The sequence below is a fragment of the Megalobrama amblycephala genome, linkage group LG5 (genome assembly GCF_018812025.1).
Source record: "Megalobrama amblycephala isolate DHTTF-2021 linkage group LG5, ASM1881202v1, whole genome shotgun sequence".
Lineage (NCBI taxonomy): Eukaryota > Metazoa > Chordata > Actinopteri > Cypriniformes > Xenocyprididae > Megalobrama > Megalobrama amblycephala.
In genome coordinates this window covers 388,064-414,166 of record NC_063048.1, presented here as the reverse complement: position 1 = coordinate 414,166, position 26,103 = coordinate 388,064, and the positions used below count along the sequence as shown (strand labels likewise).

The following is a 26,103-nucleotide window of genomic DNA, read 5'->3' as shown; positions in this document are numbered from 1 at the left end:
ATTTATCCTATCTAGAGAACAGCTCCATCGATCAAAGTCCAGATATTACTTCTGGGAATGTCTAGTCTCAATGTGGCATATTGGCATAAATTCCCACCCAAAGTCTTATGCAAAGAAAGAAGCAATTGTAGTGTTGTCGCGTGACGCGGAGACGCTGTGTGTTTGGATGCGAAAGCAAAACCTCTTTGTTTAGCCTAACGAAGAAATTAGGAATCAGGGGTTAAGAAGTTACTCGGGCTCAAAATAATCAGTAAACCCGACGACATTATTAACTCTTTGTGTTTACAATTGCTTTAGAAGCCTTGAAGCTGAAGCTCATGATTATGGTAAGAGGCGTTTCATTTCCGACATGTGCTTGAGGTGTTTGGCCAATCACAACACACCTGGTCAGCTGGCCAATCAGAGCACTCTGGACTTTTCGAAAGGAGGGGCTTTGTAGAAATCAGAGCATTTCAGACAGACTGGGAATAGAGGTACTGCAATAATGTATGTAATCTGTAAAGTATGTAAAAAATAATGTGTTTTCTGAACATTAAAACATGTTAACCTATTCTTGTACACCCAATAAACAAAACAACAACCTTATAAAATAGCATCATATGACCCCTTTAAAGAAAATTAAATGATGGTCTCCATTCTGGAATGGTGCACATTTTTCACCATCCAATAAATATTCAATGATAAAACCAAGTCCTGTCGTTTTTTTTCTTTTTCTTGTTGAAAATACATAAGATTATGGAAGGTTCTGGACAAAGTTTTGTATTAACAGACATTAGGCACAAAAATGCTGTGTAAATAGCGTTTAAAATGAAGGAAACAATCTGTGGAAAGGCATTGATAGAGTGTTTGATCTAGGTACCATGTTTATGGCCAGTAAAACACGACTCTGTCTCTCGCAGATACCTGCACTTCAACAACATTGAGTCACTGGAGCCCGAGTCTTTCTCTCATCTACCCAAGCTGGAGCGGCTGTGAGTTTTGCATGCATCTCAAACCTCAAATCATCACTCAGATCCCCACAGTGTCACATGTTTATTCATGGAAACACATCCCTTTTTAAAACGAGATCAAAAAAGATAAGCTTGTAGGCAAATGTGTCAATGTCTGTTCTTGTTCTGACAGAGGCCTCTTTTTTTTTGCTTTTTTTTTTTTTTTTTTTACAATCATTGGGACACTTTAACCTTGTAAAGCCTGACATATGAAATAATCAAATTTGAAACTGGTGTTAAATACCGTAGACATTTTTCAACAAAGTTTTGATCATGTTGATCATTTAGAGCACTTAGAAATGTGTGTATGAAATATGATATCATAAGCTTTACTGCAGTGTTAAGTAAACTTCCATTTTACACATTTACGTGGATTTAACACAATAATAGTAATCAAGTAGTTACAAAATGTCCAGAAATTGAGTTGCTTTAGCTCGTTTTATTTAAGTTCATTATACAAACAGCAAAAATCATTTTTTACAGTGTTGCCTGCCTCTTTTCTTCCTGTTGGCCCTTATTCCAAATGTTTGGAAAATCACCCACACACATTCTGATGTCTTTTAAAGACGGGAAAGTCACTTGTATGTAAACATGGACTAAAATGTGAGTGAGAGACCAATTCAGGACTGGAATTTGTAAGTGAACATGACAAAAATAATCTGCATCTGGATGGTGATTAATGAAACTAACCCTCCTGTTATTTATATGAGTAGTTGTGAACAGTAATGGGAATATGAGCCTGTCTGTCCTGGTAAAAGCAAGAACATCCCTGTGGACCTTCATCTTTGCATCTCTATTCCACAGACCTGGTCAACAGTTTGGAATAATTAAGATTTTTTAAGTATTTTTGAAAGGAGGCTCTTATGCTCACCAAGGCTTTTTTTTATTTTATTTTTTTTTAAAAAAAAGCTTTTTTTGTGAAATATTTTTCCTATTTAAAATAACTGTTTTATATTTGGATATATTTTAAAATGTAATTTATTCCTGTGATGCAAAGCTGAACTTTCAGACTGTCACATGATCCTTCAGAAATCAGTCTAATATGATGATTTTCTGCTCAAGAATCATTTATGATTATTATCAATGTTGAAAACATATTTTTGTGGAAAGTTACTTCAGGAAGGATGCATTTAATTGATCAAAAGTGACAGTAAAGACATTTATAATGTTACAAAAGATTTCTATTTCAAATAAATGCTGTTCTTTTGAACTTTCTATTCATTAAAGAATCCTAAAAAAGAAAATCGAAATAAAAAATATATACTTTTAATATACTAGTGCTCACTCATGCAAAACTGTTATACAATGATACAGTATACAGAATACTAGGGTATTCTGAGTGGTTGCTTGGTACTGTAGTCATTTACTATCAAAATATTCAAAAGAGCCTCTATGATATTCTGGCCTTTAGATATCCAGTCCCTCATATCTAAATCCCTCATAAATTAGTTTGCTTAGATATTGTCACTTTAATTGGTAATAAATTAGATCTTGAAAAACTCATGTCTAAGTTGATTGTGTTCCACTTTAACCACCAATCTATAAATGAGACATATTTGGTTAGAGTATTTTAATTTGTTTGCAAATCAAAATATTTAGTGTCATACCATTTAAATGAAGATGTTAAAAAGACATTTTTAAATGTTTGTTAACAGGCAGTTGTTTGAGGGTTACCATCTTTACCACACAAACTTAACTACAAATTTATCAGTGATTTGATCAGGATTCATTGTTCCCTATCTCTCGGTCACTTCGACATTATGTCGATGTACTGACACTAGGGGTCGCACTTGGGAGACCCAAACACTTCTGACACTTTGAGAAAAGGCCAATGAGAATTGGCGAGTGGAATTTGCATATGTCCCTCCCCCGGACATACGGATGTAAAAGGAGATGGCGTGCATCCACTCATTCAGATTTGTTCTTCAGAGCCGAGAGGTTGTAGATGCGATCGCTCAATCAATGAAACCTGAAAGCTGGTGTTTACAGCGCATTACAGCGATCTCTCTCTCTCCCCAATGCACAGATAAGTGCAGAGGGCTTCCCTGGGCACCTGAAAAACCAGATTTCCCTAAAAGAGTGTTTCCGGGTGCAGTCGATATCTCTCATCCTCGGACAGCCACCATCTCTGTCTCAAGTGTTTAGGTCAGTCCCACGCTGAGAGAGCGTTCATGGATGGCTCGCGGTCGCGACTCTGTTTTCTGGTCATAGAGTCACTTCAGTTGCTCCCTGTCCTGGTCATTCTGCTGTGCACAAGGCCGTGGCAGCAAGCGCTGGGGGCGACATGGGGACAACAATGGGAGTTTTTCAGCTGGATCAATCCCCATGGGTCTTCCATTCCTCGTCACACTCTTTGCACGCAGTGGAGTTCCTAGATGAGTTGGCAGTTTGTCTTGTTGCGAACCTAATTTCTCATTCGGGGCTCGGGGCTCCAGATGAGGATGGATTATCAATTGTAGCATCAGAGGGCGAGCTTATCCCTTCCGGTACTGAGGACTCAGCTGGACTCCCAACTTCGGGTGCATTAGCTCAGTCCGAGTCCAACGCAGAGTTGGTAGCCATGCTTGGCCCGAGCTGCTACAAGAATCGGAATGGCGTGGAATCCTCAACCCTGTTCCGAGCAAACACGGCTGGATTACTGGTATCTGGGCTCAGAAAGTGCCTTTCTTACCAGAAGTGTATGAAGAGCTGACGAAGTCATGGAAGGCACCTTTTACTGCCAGGTCCTGCTTTGCAAGCTCTTCAACCCTCACTATGGCGGGGCATCCAGGGGGCAGCTGCATGCTATGGCCATCCTGTGGGTCCATCAGGCCAAGGAACTAAAAGAGCTGCACGAGGGTAGTTCTGAGCTGGGATTGATGCAGGACCTGCATTCGGCGACTGACGTTGCCCTATGGGTGACTAAGGTAACGGCTCAGGCTCTCAGGAATGTCCACCATGCTCGTCCAGGAACTCCATCTCTGCCTCAACCTTGCTGAGATGAGGGACGGCGACAAGGTTCGCTTCTTGATGCCCCATCTCGCAATGTGGCCTCTTCGGCGACTCTGTCGAGGACTTTGTCCAGCAGTTCCACCTACAGGCCCCGAGGTCCCGCACCCCGTCTAGCCACACGGGCTCTTCTGCAGTCTGATCCCACAGCCTGGTTGCAGCATCGAGCCAGTGGTGGGAAAGCAACGCCGCCCGCTGAAGAAAGCTTCTAAGCATTCCTGACACAGGACCCAGGGATGGCAGGAGCTGCTCTTTCCCAGGAGATGGTACTTCTCAAAGTCACACTGGCTCATCAGGACAGTCGGCCTCGGTTATGTGATTCGGTTCACCAGGCGCCCGCCCATGTTCAGCGCCGTCCTTTTTACCTTGGTGGCAGGCAAAGACACCAGGTATTGCTGGCCATTTTGGCCATTGATCCAGGGCAAGCATGTGTTGATCCGGATAAACAACACGGCGACAGTAGCACATACTGTATAAACTGTCAAGTCCGTTTACACCCATGTCACAACTCGCCCACCATCTCCTCCCTCAGAGTCAGCAGAGACTGAAGTCACTGTGGGTCACTCACATCACATGCGAACTCAATCACGATGGACCTACCGCAGAAGCTTCTTTCAATGTGTGGGATTTCCCGGCCAGTAAGATGGAAGGAATGAGACATCATTTCCCTCCTGCCACAATGCTGAACTACCCACGGAAATAGCCGGGATACTGTCTCGGCTCCTCAGCACAAACCTGAATGAGTGTGTTGCGATCACAACAAATAAGGAGAAGACGAGTACATTCATCTTGCGAAGTATGAGCTTTATTTTACATTCGTGCTTAAAATGAACCAGGTTTTTGCCATGTATGGAACAAAGAGCTTAGAAACAGCCACCAAATCCAGAGCCGATCCACACCAACAGGAATGATCCGCTTTTATAGGGAGCAATGAACACCATGAAGCCGGTGCTCCCAATCACGCAATCTGCCCGTCACCTGCAAACAATACACACACACACACACACACACACACACACACACACACAAGGAACGGCCAACAGGGGCGTCACAGAGCGGATGCACAGACATTCCACTCGCCAATTCACAAAAAAAGTAAACATTTTTTTTTTATTATTTGAATTAGGACTGCCACAGTTCTATTTTCATATTTGTGATTTTCATGATAAATAAAAACATTACTCAGATCACCTACAAAACAAATAGCATATCTCAAAAAAAAAGATATATATATATAGATGTAGAAAAATATACAAATATAGGAACGTTTAAACAAATCACTGATCCCATTGTGAGCATTAGTATAGTTTTTCCTGTCCTGGTCGGAGATTATATATGCCTGATTTGAATCTGTGCACTTCTCATTGATATCTACTGCAGGTTTCTGCACAACAACAGGATTACTCATCTTGCTTTAGGAACCTTCTCCCACCTGCAGTCCATGAAGAGACTGTGAGTATTACTCAAACTGACTTTATTTACGGATGGGTAAAGCTCAGAGAATGTCTATTTATTTGGTTATCATATAGATCTTGAAAACCATAACTTTGGCTGTGTTCCACTTTAGCCACCAAAAATATATAAATGAGACTTAGCCTATGTTTACATTTCCAGTTTCGGTTTTCAATCCGATCAAGTGTTTACATGCCATCTCGATCGAATTAGAGAAGTAACCACTCCTTCCAATATGATCGAAATTTCATTCATGTCAAGCTCAGTCGGATCGATTAAGGTGTTTACATGAAGGCTTTTCAGTCCGATTGAGCCGTCAATCCGATTACTAACGGTGAGAGTATTTTAAATGATCTGTAATCAACATTTAGTGTTATCAAAATATATATATACAGTATATATTTTGTTTTCACTTTAAATTTAAAGTTTCAGTATTTTTGTGTTGTTTGTGTTTTTTTTGTATAAATACAGTTTTTTATTAATTTTTATTTCAGTTTTATTTTAGTTTTTTAGTACATCAAGTTAAAATAAAAATGAGAAATGTTGCCTTGGCAACTATCTGAAATATAATAATTTAAGTCTTTGTTGTTAATTTTGTTTCTGTTAACATTTATTTTATCACAAGTAGCAAAAATGTTTTTATGGTTTTAGTTTTGCTTAACTAAAATGACCCTTAAGGTCCATTCACAGCAAGAATGATAACTATAAAGATAACTGTTATTGTCCACACCAGTGCATGATATTGTTCTGTTTATTCTAAGTGTGCGCAAGTTGTTTATAATTTTAGGGGTTTAAAGGTTTTGATGAACAAAATAACTTTAAATCTGTTAAAAATCAGAAAATTCAGCTGATTTTGAATTGGTGTTCTTCTTATCAACTGATCTAGACAGTAAAACTTATTTAGCCTTTAGAATTAGAGGTGTACTTACTGCAGGATTTACAAAAGCGTTGAGTGTTGCATGTGAATCTTGCAAGGCTTTTCACAGAATGAGGGTTAACATCTCAACTCAAACACACCAACTTAGCTACAAATTTATCAGCGTTGTTTTCCATTTTGCTACAAATGTGAATTTAGGCTTTGTCAAAAAAATGTAAACGGTTTTATTTTAACCAAAGAATTGCCTCACTTTTATTTTAATTTTGTGTTTGTGGGTGTTTTCAGGCGGCTGGACTCAAACACACTGCACTGTGACTGTGAACTGCTGTGGTTGGCCGATCTGTTGAAGCAGTACGCAGAGTCCGGTAACGCTCAGGCCGCAGCTACCTGCGACTATCCAAGCCGTTTGCAGGGACGCTCGGTCGCCACTCTCACTGCGGAGGAGCTCAACTGTGGTGAGGCCATTCACGCACATAAACACACTTCACACGCCAATATACATGTTCTTTTCACATCAAAATGATCAACTGGCAGTAAATTGTTGCAATATTTACAGCGTCTGCCCCCATTCGCCACATACACATTATTCTACTCCAGCATGTTAGTCATCATAATAAATAACAGATGCTGCTCTGGATTATGAGCTGGATTATGGAGTGATTTCCCAGATGTATCATTGTTTGCATGCTATGCCACCTTCATGTCGAATGTTTGAGGGAGTGAAGGTTTTCATTTCAACCATCTGTGAAAATACAGGTCATCTCTACTGGGCATTTGTGATGTCAGAATTGTCAGCTGGGAAAAAGGCAGCTCAGATTTAGCTTCAAATATTGGACTAATTACCAGTTCAGTGTTCATAAAAAAATAGAAGAAAAAGCAACAACAACAAAAAATTCTGTTAAATTTATGGTAAAAAAAAAAGAAGTGCCAGAAAGTAAAAATATGTGAACAATATTTTCAGGCATTTTTTTATTTTTATATTTTCTGTTTTTATTTTCATTTTATTTGAAGTTAATAAAGTTAATTTTAGTAAAGTAATAAATAAAATCAGCATAGTTATTGTTTTCAGGTTTTTCAGGTAGGAAAACAGTTTTCAGGTACAGAAATTGAATAAAATAATAAAATGAAAAATAGCACTGCATAGTTTTCACTGTATAAAATAAATATAGACTAATCCTTATTAAAGTTATAAAAGCGATTCAGTCAAGAGCCGTGAGTGATTTGTTTTGTTTTGTTTGTCTTTTGTTGTTTGATTAACATTAAAACACAGACAGCAGCAGGTAAATTAGGCTGCTGTCACTTTAAGAGCGAATGCATGGATCCAGTATAGAGTTACACATGCGTCTTATTTCTCAACTGTTTACATTCACTTAAGACATAACAGACTATGTTTACCAGGATACTCGCCAATACATGCATTTTGACATAATTCTGTGTGAATATGTTCGTTCAAGCCCAAGAAGACGAGAAAGAGAACTCAGTTCAGTATTCACATGCTGTCTGTGAGCGCTTTGGATGTTAGTTGCTTACAAAACTTCTCAAACAGCGCATGAGTACTGTTCTTTCATGTCGTCTTGTGCTTGAATATTTAGATTGGCAAGGCCTAAAAACACAAGCACACAATGCAGCACTGGCCCAGTCAGGAAAGTGTCAGTTCCGTCAACTGTGCCGAGCGTCCTTCACACTGCCCGGGTCATCAGGCACTCCTTATTCTCGAGCCCTGTTTTAGTTTTTTAGGTTTTTTTTTTTTTAGTTTTATTTTTTTTTAAATGTCTATATAGTTTTTATTAATTTTCATTTTCATATTAGTTATTTTAGTACATCAAGTTAAACTAAATTTTTCAATTAATGAATGTATTTTTCATGGTTAGTTTTAGTTAAAATCCTCATGAAATCAAAACTGACCCTCTTTACTTTCTTAGTGCATATTACTAGTCTTGTGGTAAACTATTTATTCATGCACGTCAATCCACACACACACAAAAAATTGTCTTTGTAATCTTTATTTGAAAGTTTGAGAAATTTGACTTCCCATCTGGAATGGCGTTCCTGCTCTGATGATGTCAGTTTGACGCTTGGTCTGACTGTAAACATGCGTTCAGATCTGCTCCATTTCTGAATGGAACACCTACTTTTCTAAATCCAATCAATTCCCAGCGGAAAAAAAAAACAAGCCATGCCCTCTATTTTCCTCATTCAATATTCAGTTTCACTCTGAAATACGTCTTAATACTGAAGTAAAGTTGGCCGCGCAATGGCGCACAAAGACAAAACACCATCAGAATAACAGACGGCACTAAATAATGCAGGGAAGGTCCCAGAAGGGGTTTTTAAGCTCAAGTTTCGCTCAGCTAATAAATTTTTTTGTGGAAAGCGTCAAAATATAAGAAAGTTTTTTGCCCCTGTCTTATGGCATGTGGGTATTTACTGTCAGAAAAGGACACTCACAAGCACTGTCCAGTGTGTTTGGGAGTTGTCCACACTAAGGACTCTCTCCAGCCATGTGTGCCCTGCCGGCAGCTCCGTCGCTCCACGCTCGAGCGGCGTGTTGCGTTTGAGGGGCAGTGGCCAGACACAGTCCGCTTCCGTCTTCAGGTGCTTATCCAGATGCCACTCTGGCCGTTTTTGGAGAGGCCACAGAGAGCTGGAGGAGAGTTTGTGAGGTCAAGACAAAGTTCCTCTGGCTGAGTTTGATCAGGACTTTGAGTGTCATGAAGATGACTCTGGCTCGCTTGATGACTGTCTCTGGGGACACCCTTCAAGTGGGGCAAACCTGTTCTTTATGTCTGTAATAATGAGTGTCCTGCAATATTGCAACTGTATTTGGTATAAAAGTCTGTCTGTTAAGCTAAAAACACAGTTGTTTTAATCAATTAAAAATCTGCTCAAGAATTGTTGGCCAGCCTCTAGAGAAGCTATATGACTCAACTTATTATAATAATAATTTGTTAAGACTGGCTAATAATATAATTTCTGATCCTAATCATGTCCTGCATAATGAGTTTGAATTATTACCATCAAATCGGAGGTACAGAATTCTAAGATTCAAAAAACTGAAACTGAAACACTGGTTTGTGCATCAGGCGATCCTTGAGCTAAATAAGTCGTAAATCAAGAGTATTGTAAAGGTGCAGTGGGATGTAGTAAGGGTAGGGTTTTTATTTTTGTGGATTAAGTGATGTTATGTAAGAGTTGCAAACATGCAAAATATACTGTGATGCAAGAAAAATTTCAGACATGTTCTGACAATAAAGTATCATATCATATCATCACTCTAGCTGCCTGCCCTTTGAAACCTCTCTATTGACTCCAGGACTCCACGATTTGTGTCCTGTGTGAGTTTTACTCAGATAAACTGAGCAGGCACAGGCTGTGTGCTCTTCTGACCAGCTTTTTGTCTGCTAACCCGGTCCGTGGAAAGCCACTATATAAACATCAATCATCTTTCGCATTGGATTGTGGAGGCTATTTCTGGGCATGGCAACATCTTGGGCATTGTTTAAAGGGGAGGATATTTGTGCGGCTGCCAGTTGGGCATCACTGCAACGTTTGTTCGATTTTACCGTCTGGATGTCACGGCAGCGACGGTGGCTCAGTTGTCGTTTACCGCAGGGGTTTTAAACCAGGGGCCGTCGCTCCCTTGAAAAACACAAAGGGGTATGTGGCGGTGCTGGTCCCTTACGTTTAGTTCAGTGGACTTTGCGGCACGTGAATATACCGTATGTCCCACTGTCATGTGTTGTGCCGAGTGAACGGATTGAATGGCAACGTTGAGTTATGAGTTATAGTTCCCAGAAGGAAGGAAATGGAACACTTCTGAGACTCGGTGAACAGCTGGACTGAATGAAGGAAATGATATTGGTCACTGGCCTTTCAGGTGTGAATGAAGGTGTCTTCAGTGAATTGCATGAAATCGCGATATCCCATAGTCATGTGTTGTCACCTTGTTTCACTCATTCTGGGACCAGTAGTTATATGCATAAATATGCATTTTTCACTGTAAATTAAATGGTAATTCATAGTTTTTACTTCCTAAAACCATACATTTTATATTATTCTTCAGTAAAATGTCATATAATGTGATGTTAAACCAATTGCTTTTAGTTATCTCTTCTATATTTTAAAGGTCCTGTTCTTCGTGATCCCATGTTTCAAACTTTAGTTAGTGTGTAATGTTGTTGTTAGAGTATAAATAAAATCTGTAAAATTTTAAAGCTCAAAGTTCAATGCCAAGCGAGATATTTTATTTAACAGAAGTCGCCTACATCGAACGGCCAGTTTGGACTACATCCCTCTACTTCCTTCTTTAATGACGTCACTAAAACAGTTTTTTGACTAACCTCCGCCCACAGGAATACACAAGAGTTGCGTTTGTAGAGTGTGTTTGTCGCCATGTCATCGAAACGCTGTTATTTTCATCCCGCAGTCCAATCACCGGGTCTGATTCCGGCTCAAATTGATAGGGTAAAATTAAAGACATGTTTACAATAACACTGAGCGCGTGCATCTCCACGTTATGGTAAGAGGCGTGACCTTTCCGGGCAAGGAGCGCTAAGCTGCTGTCGAATCACAACACAGGAACCGCTGGCACAATCAGAACTCGTTACGTATTTCTGAAGGAGGGACTTCATAGAACAAGGAAGTCATCAGCCCGTTTTTATGACAGTGGAAACAGCGGTATACAGATAAGTAAATTATGTGAAAAATACTGTGTTTTTTTACACGCGAAACATGAACTCATGTTATATTGCACACTATAAACACAATCAAAGCTTCAAAAAACCACAAAAAACGGGACCTTTAAGGTGAATTAGTTAGCCAATTAACGGGTGTTTACTGTAGCATTTTTACATTTTGTTTACTGTAAACAAAGTGTGTTTTACAGTACTTAGAAACTAAAGCCTCTTATAATTTTAAGTAGTCAAACTACTGTCAAATGACTTTTTTGAAAAAGTAGTTAACTACACTACAAGCTACTAACAAAAATGAGCTGACTACATTAACACTATTTCAAGGGTATTACCATTTTACGCATTGAACTATCAGATGATAAAATGTATTCTTGCTAACTAATAATTTTTAGTTATTAGTCTTATGTTCAATGAAATACAAATAATTACTAGTATAGTATTATATCTTACATAATAATAACTCAAATAAATATATTAATAATATAATTAATCAGCACAATTATGTCTTTTTCATTGTCACGTCTACATCTTTTAGTCTGAAATTGCATGGTCTCTTCTGGACCTCCGAGGTTTCCCCACCGTGTAGCCAGAAACCATAGCGGCTGTTGTGCTCGATAGACTTGCTCAGGCTTGTTACAGTAATCAACCCCCCACAAACACCCCTCTTGGCTCTGTAGAAGAATGGGACTAACACAGTATGGCTTTTCCACCCTCCTCTATACATGAAACACAGCACACAGATGCCTGAGGCACCTGTCAAAACACAGCAGGGCAGAAAATCACAGTCAGACAGACAGCTGCAGTTTCTCTGAGGATGGCACTGGACGTGTCGTACTGCCACACTGAGCAATGCAAGAGGAAAAAGCAAAGCATCACGAATCCAATGTCTATCACAAATGCTTTAAGATGGAGCAGTGAAGTGGTTAGTCATACCATGAAATTGAGAGATACTTTACCCTCAAAATCATCCCCTTGTCATTGCAAAACCGCATGATTTTCTTTTTTTCCATTGTACATTAAACCAGATGTTTTGTAGAGTGTCCAAGCTGCTCTTTTCCATATAACAAAAGTGAAAGAGCATGTGTATTTTATCTCATAGAATTAAAGTAAAAAAATATCTTGAACTTGTGTTCACCACAGACCATATTTTTAGGCATTTAACCAAAAACCCATTGGAACTGGAACTCGTTTCATTTTTGGCCTACAAGAACACATCATCCTCGCAGCACCCTATAGCAATCTGTGCCATCTTTGGCCATCCTCTGCCTGTCAGAATAATGTGCGAGTGCTTTGACACAGTGTACAACCAGACATTTAGCTTCGCCAGTAGAAACAGTTTATAGTTCTGTCAGACTGTTCAGGAATATATTTTGCCATGTGCACATTGGTGTTGGTGGGTAAAGTTTGGGGTTTGGCATGTGGCCGTTGTGACCATAGACACAATCACCTCGTGCCTGGCCGTCAACCAACACGGGCAGCCAAGCCAGATGAGAGGAAGTGAGGCAAGAGGGAAATGTCAAACACATTGCCACTACAAATAAACCTTCGGTGCTGTAATTCCAATAGCTTTTACAGACCAAATTAAACTCATTTTACTTCTCGTCACACACCTCGTCTTTTCTGGCACACTTATGTTTAGTTTCATCTGATCGTGTCTCTCCTGTCGAGCAGAAGTTCCCCGGATCACATCTGAGCCACAGGATGTGGACGTAACCTCTGGGAACACTGTGTACTTCACATGCAGGGCAGAGGGCAACCCCAAACCTCAGATCATCTGGCTCAGAAACAAGTAAGCTCCCACACTTTATGTACGTGCTTAAAGGAATAGTTCACCCAAAAATTTAATTCTGTCTTTGTTTATTTCTCTTCAAGTTGCTCAAAGCAGAAATGACCTTCTATCTTTTTTTTAATGGAACGCAGAAGAAGTATTACTATAGTATCTATAATGAGGCTGTCTGAAAATGACAAAAAGCACCATAAGAGCAGCCCATATAACTTACTATTTCAATCATGACAACTCTCTGAATAGTGGATGGATATGACAATGTTAATGTACTTGGTCTTGGCGAGTTAGAAAGTATGGATTTGATACTGCCAACAGATACACAGACACGCTGCTGTGAACGTGTAAGGTTTGTCGCTGCTGCATGAATATGCACACATAAACCCTGTAGCGGATCTAGGCAGGTGGAGCTGGGGAGGTGGAGGGGTTCAGATGAACTCTGATAGCGTGCTGTAGGACAGGTTACAGCGAACACTGAACCAGACTATTTAAATGTTGAGCAAGCAATCTAATGGGCTGCAGAGAATCAGCAGAGGCCAATCAGCTTGTGCCGTGTAAAAAATGTGATTGCACGCAGACTGCATGTAAAAGATCTGTCAGATCCTGCTCCATCTAGAGTTTCATGACTGAACTAGATGTATATATCTTTTGAAGCTATCAAATTTATTAAGTTATTATTCACTGATAAACCTTCCCTTCTCTGTGGCATAGTAATAAAATCTCACTCATGCTTGTGTTAAATTTAAATATGGCACATAAATACAAATCATGCCAGGTGTGGCGGTTCCCGCGTCTTCATGCAGCATGTTTGATTTAAATGCATTTTGAGCGCTGGAGCGAATAATAATAAACTTAAAGTCCCCCTGCAATCAATACTTATAGCCCTTAAAACTAATTTTTGATCATCAAAATTACATATTTAAAGTTTTTTTGTTTTGTTTGTTTTTTTTCCAGTAAAAAGAGATTAGCTGCATCTGAAATTGCATACGTTTGGAATTTGCATCCATTAAAAAAGTATGATTTATATAGTATGAATATGGATAGCATAAATGAAATTCAGTCACATGACCGACCAGTGTCAGTTGTGTCGCTTCACTGCTATTCATAAATCATCTCCCGTGGCCTCATGGGATAGTAAAGTGTCCATTGAATGCACACTTCAGAGTCTCGGTGGAAGTAGTAGGTCATCCCGGGACTTTTCGAATATTATGTATTCGGACATACTACTCTGTTGGCGTACTGTTTTTCGTGTACTATATAGTAGGGAAGTATTGGATTTCGGATGCAGGGACTGTCTTTAGTTCACTGCAGGTTTAAGGAGAAAATACTCAGCAATGGTGTTGACTTATGAATTTGCTCATGGTTTGTCTTAAAGGATATTAAAAACACCACATAGACATTTAAACAACATTAAAAACCTGATTTTCACCACAGCGGGACTTTAAGACAATTTAATAAACTTGAGCATCTGTATTAATTAACATAGAAACGTAAATATGTAAACAATATGATTTACACACTAAATCCAGCAGAAACTCCAGCACAATCTGCATATTTTGGTCACATTTAAGATTAGGGTCCAATTCTCACTATTAACTAATTATTCAATATGACTTTTGCCTCAATAAACTCCTAATTACTGCTTCTTAATAGTTAGTAAGGTTAAGTTCAGGTATTGGTAGGATTAGGGATGTAGAATAAGGTCATGCAGAATAAAGCATTAATATGTGCTTTATAAGTACTACAATAGCCAATATCCTAGTAATATGTATGCTAATAAGCAACTAATTAATAGTGTGAATTGGACCCCAAACTAAAGTGTCACCCATATTTTTAGCCACTTTTCCACCGTCGGGCCAAACGGTTCTGAGAATGGTAAGGAACGGTTACAGTTATTTTCCACTTGATCTTGGTTCGGCACAGCACAGACTGTTCTCGACCTGGAATTCTGTCAGAATGCGTGTAGTGATGTCGCCACTCAGGATTGGTCCCTTGTCTGTTGCCTGGCTACCAGTTTCTCTGTAGCTGGCTAAGTGCGCTATTTGAGTTAATAAGTTAATAATAGAAATATCTGATCATCCTCTATAACGTGGTTGCTGTTTAAATCTTATATCGTCTGTAAACTCTTGCATTGCCAAGGCATGACTGATGCATTGGTATTACGTTCCAAAGAGCTCTGTTTCCAGCCCCACAGTGTAAAATGAAACATGGCAAGCAGGGCGGGGAGAAGAGCCGCGGGAACGGAGTGAGGCTGATGGTGCGAGTTACCCGCAAAGGACGACTGCCGCATATAAACATAATAAAGCACAACATAAATTGTCCAGGCCTGGTCCTCTCTCGTTCCTCACTGTCGTCACTCCTCCTTTTATGCTTCCGGAGCTCCTCCATGAGACTCGAGACCGGTGTGTCGCATAAGTGCTAATGAGCGTCACCTGCACAACACACCAGCCTCGCTGGAACGGTTAAGCAACCAGAACGGTTTGTCCTGACGTTGGAAAATCTGCTAATGCTTTCTCCGTTCTTCTGTCAATTCCACAAGCAACCGCTCAATCGTGTTGTTTGGCTCACATAGGAATGAACTGAAAATGTTTGCTCGACTCCACTGCAGTGTAAACACACTGTTTACTTTAACCCTTAAATGCATGACTGTTTCGCCAATCATTATTACATATTCGGGTCTTTATCGACCCGGATCTATATCTAACACGGATGGATCTCTACCTGTCGTGATAATATAAAACTCCTCTGATATTAGAGTAACAATTACAGAAGAATAAAATAAATCATATTTTGTTACCTTTTGGAGCTTGAAAGGGCTCAGTTTGAGCAGATGTTTATTGCCATCATCACTGTCCTCGTCAGAGCTCATTTCCCAGTAAATTCAGCAAATAATGGGCTAGTTTTATGTTTGAGGTCACGAATATGAGCCCATTCACGAATCTCAAACATATTCTCAAAACTATATAATTTTCAACATCTTCAAAATCAATATTTCGATCGCTAACAGCTTCACCAGATCCATCCAGTGACAGTTACAGTCATATTTGATTGCGTTCAGTACTTGCTCTGCAGTAAATCGCTGAGCCATTTCATGTTTTTCTTATTATTTCGTTTTCTGTCTGAATGAGTCGTCACTTCATCACTGTGTATCAGGCATTGCCACCTTGTGGAATAAAGGTGAATTGCACTCATTCCGTCATCTAAGATTCAATTATTGTTGTGCAGAAAAAAATATACGTACACTCATACACACCTCGGGTCGTTAGCGACCCTATACAATTTTTTACAAAAAATTAATACAAAAATAGCCATTCTTTTATAATTTTATAATTTTTTTTCTTGTTATATTCTTTATAATAAATTGATTGAGGAATACCAAGAAGGTTGATGTCTAAGTTTGAAAAATGAACGAGGAGGAGGGTAGTGAATGATGCATAGGTATGCATTTAAGGGTTAATAGCGAGGTTTGAATGGATTGTTTTGGTGTGCTTTCTCAAAACACGTCCCATCACACATTAGGTCAGTAGGAGTTTTTCTTTTGTGGCTGTTTGAATGCAGTCGAACACATGAGTGTCTACACTATGGTTAAATGTGTTTTCAACTGCCTGACGAAGTGGTCGAAAGTGGACAAACTGAAAATGTTTTCGGCCCTTATTTACACCTGTATTTAGTAGGGCTAGGACAATAAATCGATTCATCTCAATCCGTGGATCGATTCTGAGATTTTCTGAATGCATCGTGATTTTCTCTCAAATCGATTCTGAGCTTAGTTTTTAACAGCAGATGGCACTCTAGGCTAGTTTTTAATCGCACGCTTAAACGCTCATGAAGAAGAGCGCCCGTGCATTCGGCTGAAGTCTGATAAAGTACTCGCACCTCAAAATGCTTTTTGCTTTTAAATCTGCTTTTAAACACTAAGCTTAGAATCGAATTTGAGAGAGAATCGCAATGTATTCAAAAAATCTCAGAATCGATCCAGAATCATTTCTCGATTTATTGCAACGATTTATTGTCCCAGCCCTAGTATTTAGCGTCGCCCACTTGTGACCAAATTGACATAAACGCATCTTCATACCAGGTGTAAACGGAGCCTGTCGCACTATTTCAGAAGACTTTGAATATAGCTGCATGAGATGCATGGACTACTTGTATGGTGCTTTTTTGTAATTTTGTAGTTTGACGGTCTGGACACTTTACAATTTACCTTCTTTTGTGTTCCACGGAAGACTGAAAGTGATACGGGTTTGGACTGACGTGAGTCTGCGTGAAATGATGACAGAAACAAGACATTTTGGTTGTTTTACTCTCAATATGTGAAGGGTGTGTTCGTAAACAGGAAAGTCTTTTTTATCAGCAATGCTCTGAACATGAGGGACGACACGCGTCTCAATCTACTGGAAGATGGAACCTTGATGATCCAGGACACGCGGGAGACGGACCAGGGCGTGTATCAGTGCATGGCCAAAAATGTGGCTGGAGAGGTGAAGACCTCAGAGGTCACCTTACGATACTTCAGATCACCTTGTGAGTGTGATGGGGTCCTGTAGGTGATGATGATTCAGCTAGAACCTCCCAAACTAGTTTGACTCTACAGGGAGTGCAGAATGATTAGGCAAGTTGATTTTCTGATCATATTTTTTTCCCAAGCACATTTTACCAATTTCAATCCACATCAATCTTAATAACTACTATTAATATTGTTTTTAATCATTTATAAGTGATATATAATTGTTCATGAAGGCTGGAAATGAAAAATGCCTTATATTCAGGTGTGCAGAATTATTAGGCAAGTTTTCTTTTACAGGCAAAATGAGCCAAAAAAGAGATTTAACTCAGACTGAAAAGTCAAAAATTATTAAATACTCATGAGAAGGACGCAATACTAATGCAATACTAGAAATTGCAAAGTTAAAGCATGACCAAGGACAGCAAAATGCTCATTGGGTCAGCGGGGTCAGACAAAAACAGGTGGAAAAGAAAAGACACATGTTAACTGCAAAATAATTAAGAATTAAGGTGAAGAATTAAGTGTGAAACCATCAGGAACCCTTTAGTCTCCAGCGCCACCATTTTCCAGAACTGCAACCTACCTGGAGTCTCCAGAAGTGCAGGGTCTCAGGATCTCAGAGACTTAGGTTAGCTAAAGAATCCTAAAAAATGACCCGCACTTGATAAGAATCACAAGCTGAAGTGTTATAAAATACATGAAGACTGGGTTTTTATAGGGCTTATAGACAGACAGCTTGAGAGTGACTCCTGAAGGACCAGCACCACATCCTCTTGTACCACTGTTTGAAGAATTTATCTTCCAGAATCTGGCAGTAAGTTTTGGAAGATCATTTTTAGTCCATCTCTGCAAGACAGACATTCAGGATAAGAGATGGACTAAAAGTGAACTCAAACACCTTACTGCCAGATTCTGGATAAATTCTTCAAACAGTGGTACAAGAGGATGTGGTGCTGGTCCTTCAGGAGTCACTCTCAAGCTGTCTGTCTAAAGCCCTTAAAAACCCAGCTTCATGTATTTTATAACACTTCAGCTTGTGATTCTTATCAAGTGCGGGTCATTTTTTAGGATTCTTTAGCTAACCTAAGTCTCTGAGATCTTGACACTGACTTCTGGAGACTCCAGGTAGGTTGCAGTTCTGGGAAATGGTGGCGCTGGAGACTAAAGGGTTCCTGATGGTTTCACACTTAATTCTTCACCTTAATTCTTAATTATTTTGCAGTTAACATGTGTCTTTTCTTTTCCACCTGTTTTTGTCTGACCCAATGAGCCTTTTGCTGTCCCTTGGTCATGCTTTAACTTTGCAATTTCTAGTATTGCATTAGTATTGCGTCCTTCTCATGAGTATTTAATAATTTTTGACTTTTCAGTCTGAGTTAAATCTCTTTTTTGGCTCATTTTGCCTGTAAAAGAAAACTTGCCTAATAATTCTGCACACCTGAATATAAGGCATTTTTCATTTCCAGCCTTCATGAACAATTATATATCACTTATAAATGATTAAAAACAATATTAATAGTAGTTATTAAGATTGATGTGGATTGGAATTGGTAAAATGTGCTTGGGAAAAAAAATATGATCAGAAAATCAACTTGCCTAATAATTCTGCACTCCCTGTATTTAATGTAGGCACAATCTAAACTCCTGTATCAGATTATGTAAAATTAAACATAAATTTAATTTTAAAATTAAGATCTTAAATACACTGACACATTTTTTTTTTTTTAATTACTTTGAAACAATTGCTAGTGAATTTCACAAATAATTACGAAGTATCACACTGAATTAAATATAACATTTTTTTTTTTGTAGAAAGACTGAAATAGTATTTTCTTGTAAAATGTACTTTAAAACTCTGTTTTGTACCTTTTCATGGATAATACTAGGGTAGCATGCCAGTCTGGTAAAGACTATTTAATGGCAGACTTTTTGCACACAGCAATGTTTGCCATTTCTGGTCCTTGCCTTCCTCTCTCCAGCTCGACCCAGTTTCGTGATCCAGCCACAGAACACGGAGGTTCTGGTCGGGGAGAGCGTGACCCTGGAGTGCAGTGCGACGGGTCAGCCACAGCCCCGCGTGACCTGGACCAAAGGAGACCACACGGCCCTCCCCTCGGACCCCCGCATCAACATCACTCCTTCAGGAGGTCTCTACATCCAGAATGTCAATCAGGCTGACGGGGGCCAGTACACCTGCTTCGCAAGCAACAACGTCGACACCATCCACGCCACCGCATACATTATAGTACAGGGTAAGAATTTTACAGTGAAATATATCAAAAGCAATATTTCTTCTTTTGTTTTTATTTAGTAATGCTTATATTTTTATTTAGTAATAATAAAAAGTTAAGCAGACACGTAATGGTCATTCTGATTTCTGTCACTCCTCAGCTCGTCCTCAGTTCACCGTGACCCCTCAGGACCAGTCTGTGCTGGAGGGTCATACCGTCGACTTCCCCTGCGAGGCCAGCGGCTACCCTCAGCCTGTCATAGCCTGGACACGCGGCGGTGAGATCATATAATGCCGAGTTCACTTTATTCAGCCTGGTCAGCATTTTTATTTTGCAAACAACTGACCAACTGACATTTTCTGTCCATAATTATAACAATAATTAGTAGTAGTAGTAGTATTTATTTATTTTTAAAATAAGTTTTTATTTAATTCTTCCTGAATTTTACATATAACACAGCATTTGAAGGATTTAGGACAGTCGCTCAGTGTTTCGGCACTGGTCTTGTTTAAGGCTAAAGGAATGTTCCAGGTTTAATAAAGTTTAAGCTTAGTGGCCTGCTGTCAATTACCACAGAAATCTGTCCCTTCGTTTAAAAAAGAAACAAAAAATGTGACAGAATAGCTGACTAATCCTTAAAGTGAATAATTCTTCTTGTGAAAAAGAAGTACGCTTTAGCAATTTTTTTTAATGCATATTATGGAAATAATATAACTCATACATTTAACTGCATGTTACTTTACATCTACTTTAGTATGTTAGTCAACACATCAATATAATGCACTTCTTTAAAGCACAAAAATGGTTATTATAACAAATATACTTTAAAGTAAAACTTTTAATTTAACATTATTACAGAGTGCTCTTTTTAAAAGCGTACTTAAGTGTACATATGTCTCTTTAAGTACACTTAAGTGGCCTTTTATTTCATTAATATTATTTTATATGCAAGTGCAGCTTTTTTTTTAAGGATGCTTTTTAGATTTGAAGTTCACTACAGGTGCACATTCAATACAATTAAGCTCATTCTCTTTCACAGTGGTCTGATAATGAAATTCTGATTGGATAACAGTGTCCTAACCAGGGGCGGATCTACGGGTGGGCCTGATTGACAGCTTGCCCACCCTTTTAGATCCAGGGAAATACATTTTTTTTTTTTTTTAATAATGCAATTGTCTAAACATTTAACAATTCTTCATTAATTATTTTAAACGAGATTTTGTTTTGTCATGCATTAGAACTCTATCCTAATATTAATAGAAAATATGCTAATTTGTCTCTTCAGTAGTAATGTTATGTTCTTCGTGCCTATATACAGATTCCAACTAGCAGCACCATTTTTATGTTGTCACAAAAATGGCTAAACGCTATCTATGACACATTTAAGAAACACGTCTAGATAAAGATGACAGGACGCCGTAACAACGTGACACTATTGTCTTTAAAAAAAAAAACCAGCCAACTCTCCCAGCCATACAAGGTAAACTATGGGTATGTTTGTTTTTAGTCTGGCCCGCCGTGGCATTGCATTTAATACTTGTGAGAAAAGGCTTTTCTGAGCTGTACATAAGCCACATGTACTGTATTAGCAAAGGCAGGTTGTCGATTCACGACTCAGACATTGTGATTTCTCTTCATGATATAGTTGTTATCAGGACTCGGGTTGGATCTCGATCTCTCTAGCTTTGTTTTTGTTTTCATTTTTTCACGTGGCGGCCACTCACACTGGATCACACTGTGCAATAGCGCTTTAGTGCTTAAAGGTGAAGCATGTCGTTTCTGAGACTCTAGTGGCACCTGTCCGAATTTCACAAATAAAGCAACATTGTAAACGGCCCCTCCGCACATCACTCCTGCCCCAACGCAAACATCACAAACACAGCTCGTACGGGGCTTGTGAAGGCGTGTCTCAACAGGTGACAATAGACAATAAAAGGTCCAACATATGAAGAAATATATTTAGCTGTGTTGCTATGTGTCATGAGTAAGCAATTAAGTAGGAAACACTCTGTCTAAAGGATTAGTTCACTTTAAAATGAACATTACCCCAAGCCATCCTAGGTGTATATGACTTTCTTCTTTCTGATGAACACAATAAATATAAATAAATATCCTGACACGTCCGAGCTTTATAATGGCAGTGAGTGATACCAACGATTATGAGATGAAGAAAGTGTCTCCATCCACATCCATCCATCATAAACATATTCCACATGGCTCCGGGGGTTAATAAAGGACTTTTGTGTTTGTAACCATATTTAACAAGATAAAATATCTAGCTTCTGCCAGAGCGCTTTCCATATTCAACTCACGAAAAACTAATACGGAAGGGATAGGATGTAGCCTAAGCTTTTTGAACTGTGAGAGAACTTGTTAAATACAGATATTTTTCTTAAACAAATGCATTGCTTCACTTCAGAAGGCCTTTATTAACCCTCTGTGGAGAACATTTATGATGGATGGATGCACTTTCTTCAGCTTCATGCTCCTTAATGTTGCTCACTGCCATTATAAAGCTTGGATGCGTCAGGATATTTATTAATATAACCCTGATTGTGTTCATCAGAAAGAAGAAAGTCATTTTCACCTAGGATGGCTTGAGGGTTAATATACAGTACAGTCCAAAAGTTTGGAACCACTAAGATTTTTAATGTTTTTAAAAGAAGTTTCGTCTGATCACCAAGGCTACATTTATTTAATTAAAAATACAGTAAAAAACAGTAATATTGTGAAATATTATTACAATTTAAAATAACTGTTTTCTATTTAAATATATTTGACAAAGTAATTTATTCCTGTGATCAAAGCTGAATTTTCAGCATCGTTACTCCAGTCTTCAGTGTCACATGATCCTTCAGAAATCATTCTAATATGCTGATTTGCTGCTCAAGAAACATTTAATGTGTACAATTGTACAAAATATTTGTGTATAATATTTTTTTCAGGATTATTTGATGAATAGAAAGTTCAAAAGAACAGTGTTTATCTGAAATCTAATCTTTTGTAACATTATAAATGTCTTTACTGCCACTTTTGATTGATTTAATGCATCCTTGCTGAATAAAAGTATTCATTTCTTTTAATTTCGTTTTCAAAAAAATAAAAATAAAAATTCTTACTGACCCCAAACTTTTGAACGGTAGTGTATAATGCTACAGAAGCTTTGTATTTCAGATAAATGCTGTTCTTTTGAACTTTCTATTCATCAAGGAATCCTGAAAAAAAAAGTACACAACTGTTTTCAACATTGAAAATAATCATAAATGTTTATTGAGCAGCAGAATCAGCATATTAGAATGATTTCTGAAGGATCATGTGACACTGAAGACTGGAGTAACGATGCTGAAAATTCAGCTTTGCATCACAGGAATAAATTACTTTGTCAAATATATTCAAATAGTACACAGTTATTTTAAATTGTAATAATATTTCACAATATTACTGTTTTTTACTGTATTTTTAATTAAATAAATGTAGCCTTGGTGAGCAGGTGAAACTTCTTTTAAAAACATTAAAAATCTTAGTGGTTCCAAACTTTTGGACTGTACTGTATCTATAATCTATTTTACATACTTCACCTACTTTCTTCCAAATTAATCCAGTTGAACAAATGGGGTGATGTGGATTATTCCGGCCCGCCCATCATCCTCCTCCTGCATCCGTCACTGTTTCTAACGCTCAGCATACACTGTTGCATGTGCTGAAAACATGATTTTTGTTTGTTTTCACATACTGATAGACAAGTAAGAATCAACAGCATGTCTCAGATACACTCAACAGAGCTTAATTTGTCCAGAACATTCCTTCAAGGACACATTTTAAGATTATTGAATTGTCTGTTAATTGTGTATAAACTATCAACAAAGTTTGTTTTCATCCAGGACAGATTCACTGAAACTGTGTTCTCCTACCATAGGCAGCCCCCTGCCTAATGACAGACGACACGTTGTTCTCTCAACGGGCAGCTTGCGCATCAGCCGCGTGGCCCTTCATGACCAGGGCCAGTACGAATGCCAGGCGGTCAGTCCTGTTGGCACTGCCAGAGCTGCTGTCCATCTCAACATCCTGCAAACCGGTGAGATCCTGTTCTCAACATGAACGTCCTTCTGACATTGATCATTTCATCATGTTGAACTAGAGGTGTGTGGCACGACCACTGCCCGGCCAAAAGAAAGACGCTGTTTGGATTTAAACAGGCAGATGCATTAGAGTCATTATTGCAGTGATCATCGTGTTTCTAGCATGTTATATGTTTGGCAACAGTTCTTCTAACCCTAACTGATGAAATATGGAGCTTTTCATTTCTTAAGCAACCATTTACAGACACATCATGGCCATATTCCAGGATGACAAAGCCAAGATTCATCAGGCTCAAACTGTGAAAGAATGGTTGGGAGGGAGCATGAAGAATCATTTTCACACATAAATTGGCACCAGACCTTAAATTCATTGAAAGGATGTGCTGGAGGAGACTTCACAGAGCGCATAACTATACAAGATCTTGACCAAAAACTGATGCACCTCTTGAAGGAAATAACATCACAACATTTATTTATATTTTTTCTTTCCGGTCTGGACTCAGAGGTGCCAATTCATGATTGTGAAATGTGTCTACTTCAGTACAGCACAAACTAACACTGTCGATTCCTCATTTATCCGTCCTTTGGAACAAGACTAGACATGGTATTAACAGGAGGGAAGGAGGGTTGGCTTCATAAACTAATTTGTCATTTACCCACAAGCAAAGCCTTCAATTAGAACAACAATACCCCCGTAAAGTCTCAATGACAGACGTCAGACCAGGTCCCTGCATGTAAGTGCCTTAAAACCACCTCTTAAGCTTTATTACAGACTTGTGGAATAGCCAGGAAAGCATGCAGCTTTGAAATTCCCACATGGCAAGATGTTTTCCATGTAGTAATGGTTGTTAACACACTGCATAACAACCGCCTGTATTTACTTTAAAACCAAGGCACAGGCTTGGCTCATGGGCGCTTTTATTTAGAGCAGGCTTACGGGAAGTATCTGAAGAAATGGGGAGAGTTGTGAGAAATACATCCAGTTAGACAGCTGCAGAAAGACTGAGTACAGAATAAATTAAAGTTTAGCAATTCATGAAAGGAACAGTTCACCCAAAAATAATTATATAAGTTACTTATGCCGTCGCAAACCTGAATATTAGGCGGGACGTCCAAGCTGTGTTCTTGCATACAATGAACATGCATGCTGATTCATACTGTCAAGCTCCAAAAACAACAACAAAAAAACATCTGTGCCATAAAAGTAGTCCATTCGACTCATACGCTGTGAGAGCCTCCTCAATATCATCGGCGTGTCTTAATCAGTCACATGATGAGAACCAAAGGCGTCAGATTTGGCACAGCATGTCAAAATTAAAACAAGATTTAAGAGATCTTTTGGAGGGTATATACAGTAAAGTGAATATGTGCCTCACACATTTTATACACATCACAGCTGAATAATCACTTAATAATCATAATCAAAATAGTTATGTACAGTATATATAAAAATTTCATTTGCACATCGGGACATTTTTATGTCAACTTTTTAATGATATATAAATATCATTAAACATTTAAATGGTGGCTATAGTAAAAATGCGTTTCATGACAGATTTATTCAAACATACATTAAATACTGAAGACAGGTTAAGTAATACAATGTAATATTTATATAATATAATGTATATGTAATATATTTAGCAAAATGCTCCTCCCAAGTGTTTTCTTGCTAACTGTTGAGCTATGGACATTGAATGGCTTTCCTGAGGTAAGTTATGTAATATATTACAAGCTTCATACAAGCTTGTTTTATTGACATCTTTCCACGGTTGAAACACCAATTGAGCGATTGCATGAGTACGTTTCTTTTAACCTAACTGAGGCACTGTCACGCCACATTTAAGAGCAGTGAAACGGTATTTATTGTGTGAATGTCATGATAAAATTGACAGAATTTGAATGCTGAGACTTTGTTTCATATCAAACGTAACAAAACACAAAGCTTATTGAGATTATTGGATGGCATGTGCACTAAAAATAATTGTTAGTGAAGTTTTATTCAACTGAAAACAGCATAGACAAAAGATCTCAGTGCATCAAAATGTAGATTGATTAAAAGCAAGAAATCAGTATTGTCAGCCCAGCACTAGTGTCCACACAGCTGTTGAAGCTGATCAGAGTTGATCATATATGGATATTTTTGTCTTTTTTTGGACTATATGGATGTTTTTGTCCTTTTTTGATCTTAGTACTAAAAATCACTGTCCACTTTTAGTTGTGTGGCTGTGTAAATGATGACACAATGACAGCACTGACTTAACAGTTCTTAGCAGTTAGTGGGAAATACTTTTAGATTACTGTAAAACAGCTGTACAGGGGGTGATTATGTATTAGTTTAGCACGTCGTGACCTTGTTAAAGGTCTCCTCGGAGGATCTCATAGCTTTGGAGGTTAAAATGTTTTGATAAAGCTCTTTACACAAACCAATCCACACTGACCTTGAAGACTCACACATGCCTCTGTCAGACTGAAACCGCTTGCCCTTTCATTGACTTTATAATTA

The 26,103-nt window shown here is 38.5% G+C and overlaps 1 protein-coding gene across 1 annotated transcript in view; it reads left to right on the top strand.

Moving 5' to 3' along the window:
- Positions 1–26,103, top strand: part of LOC125268262 (peroxidasin) — a 77,424-nt gene that overhangs the window by 22,717 nt on the left and 28,604 nt on the right. The window contains 8 exon segments of the mRNA XM_048190324.1: positions 900–971; positions 5,358–5,429; positions 6,592–6,761; positions 12,669–12,786; positions 17,135–17,304; positions 19,267–19,539; positions 19,679–19,795; positions 23,435–23,593. Of these exon segments, the coding sequence (XP_048046281.1) occupies positions 900–971; positions 5,358–5,429; positions 6,592–6,761; positions 12,669–12,786; positions 17,135–17,304; positions 19,267–19,539; positions 19,679–19,795; positions 23,435–23,593 (1,151 nt within the window).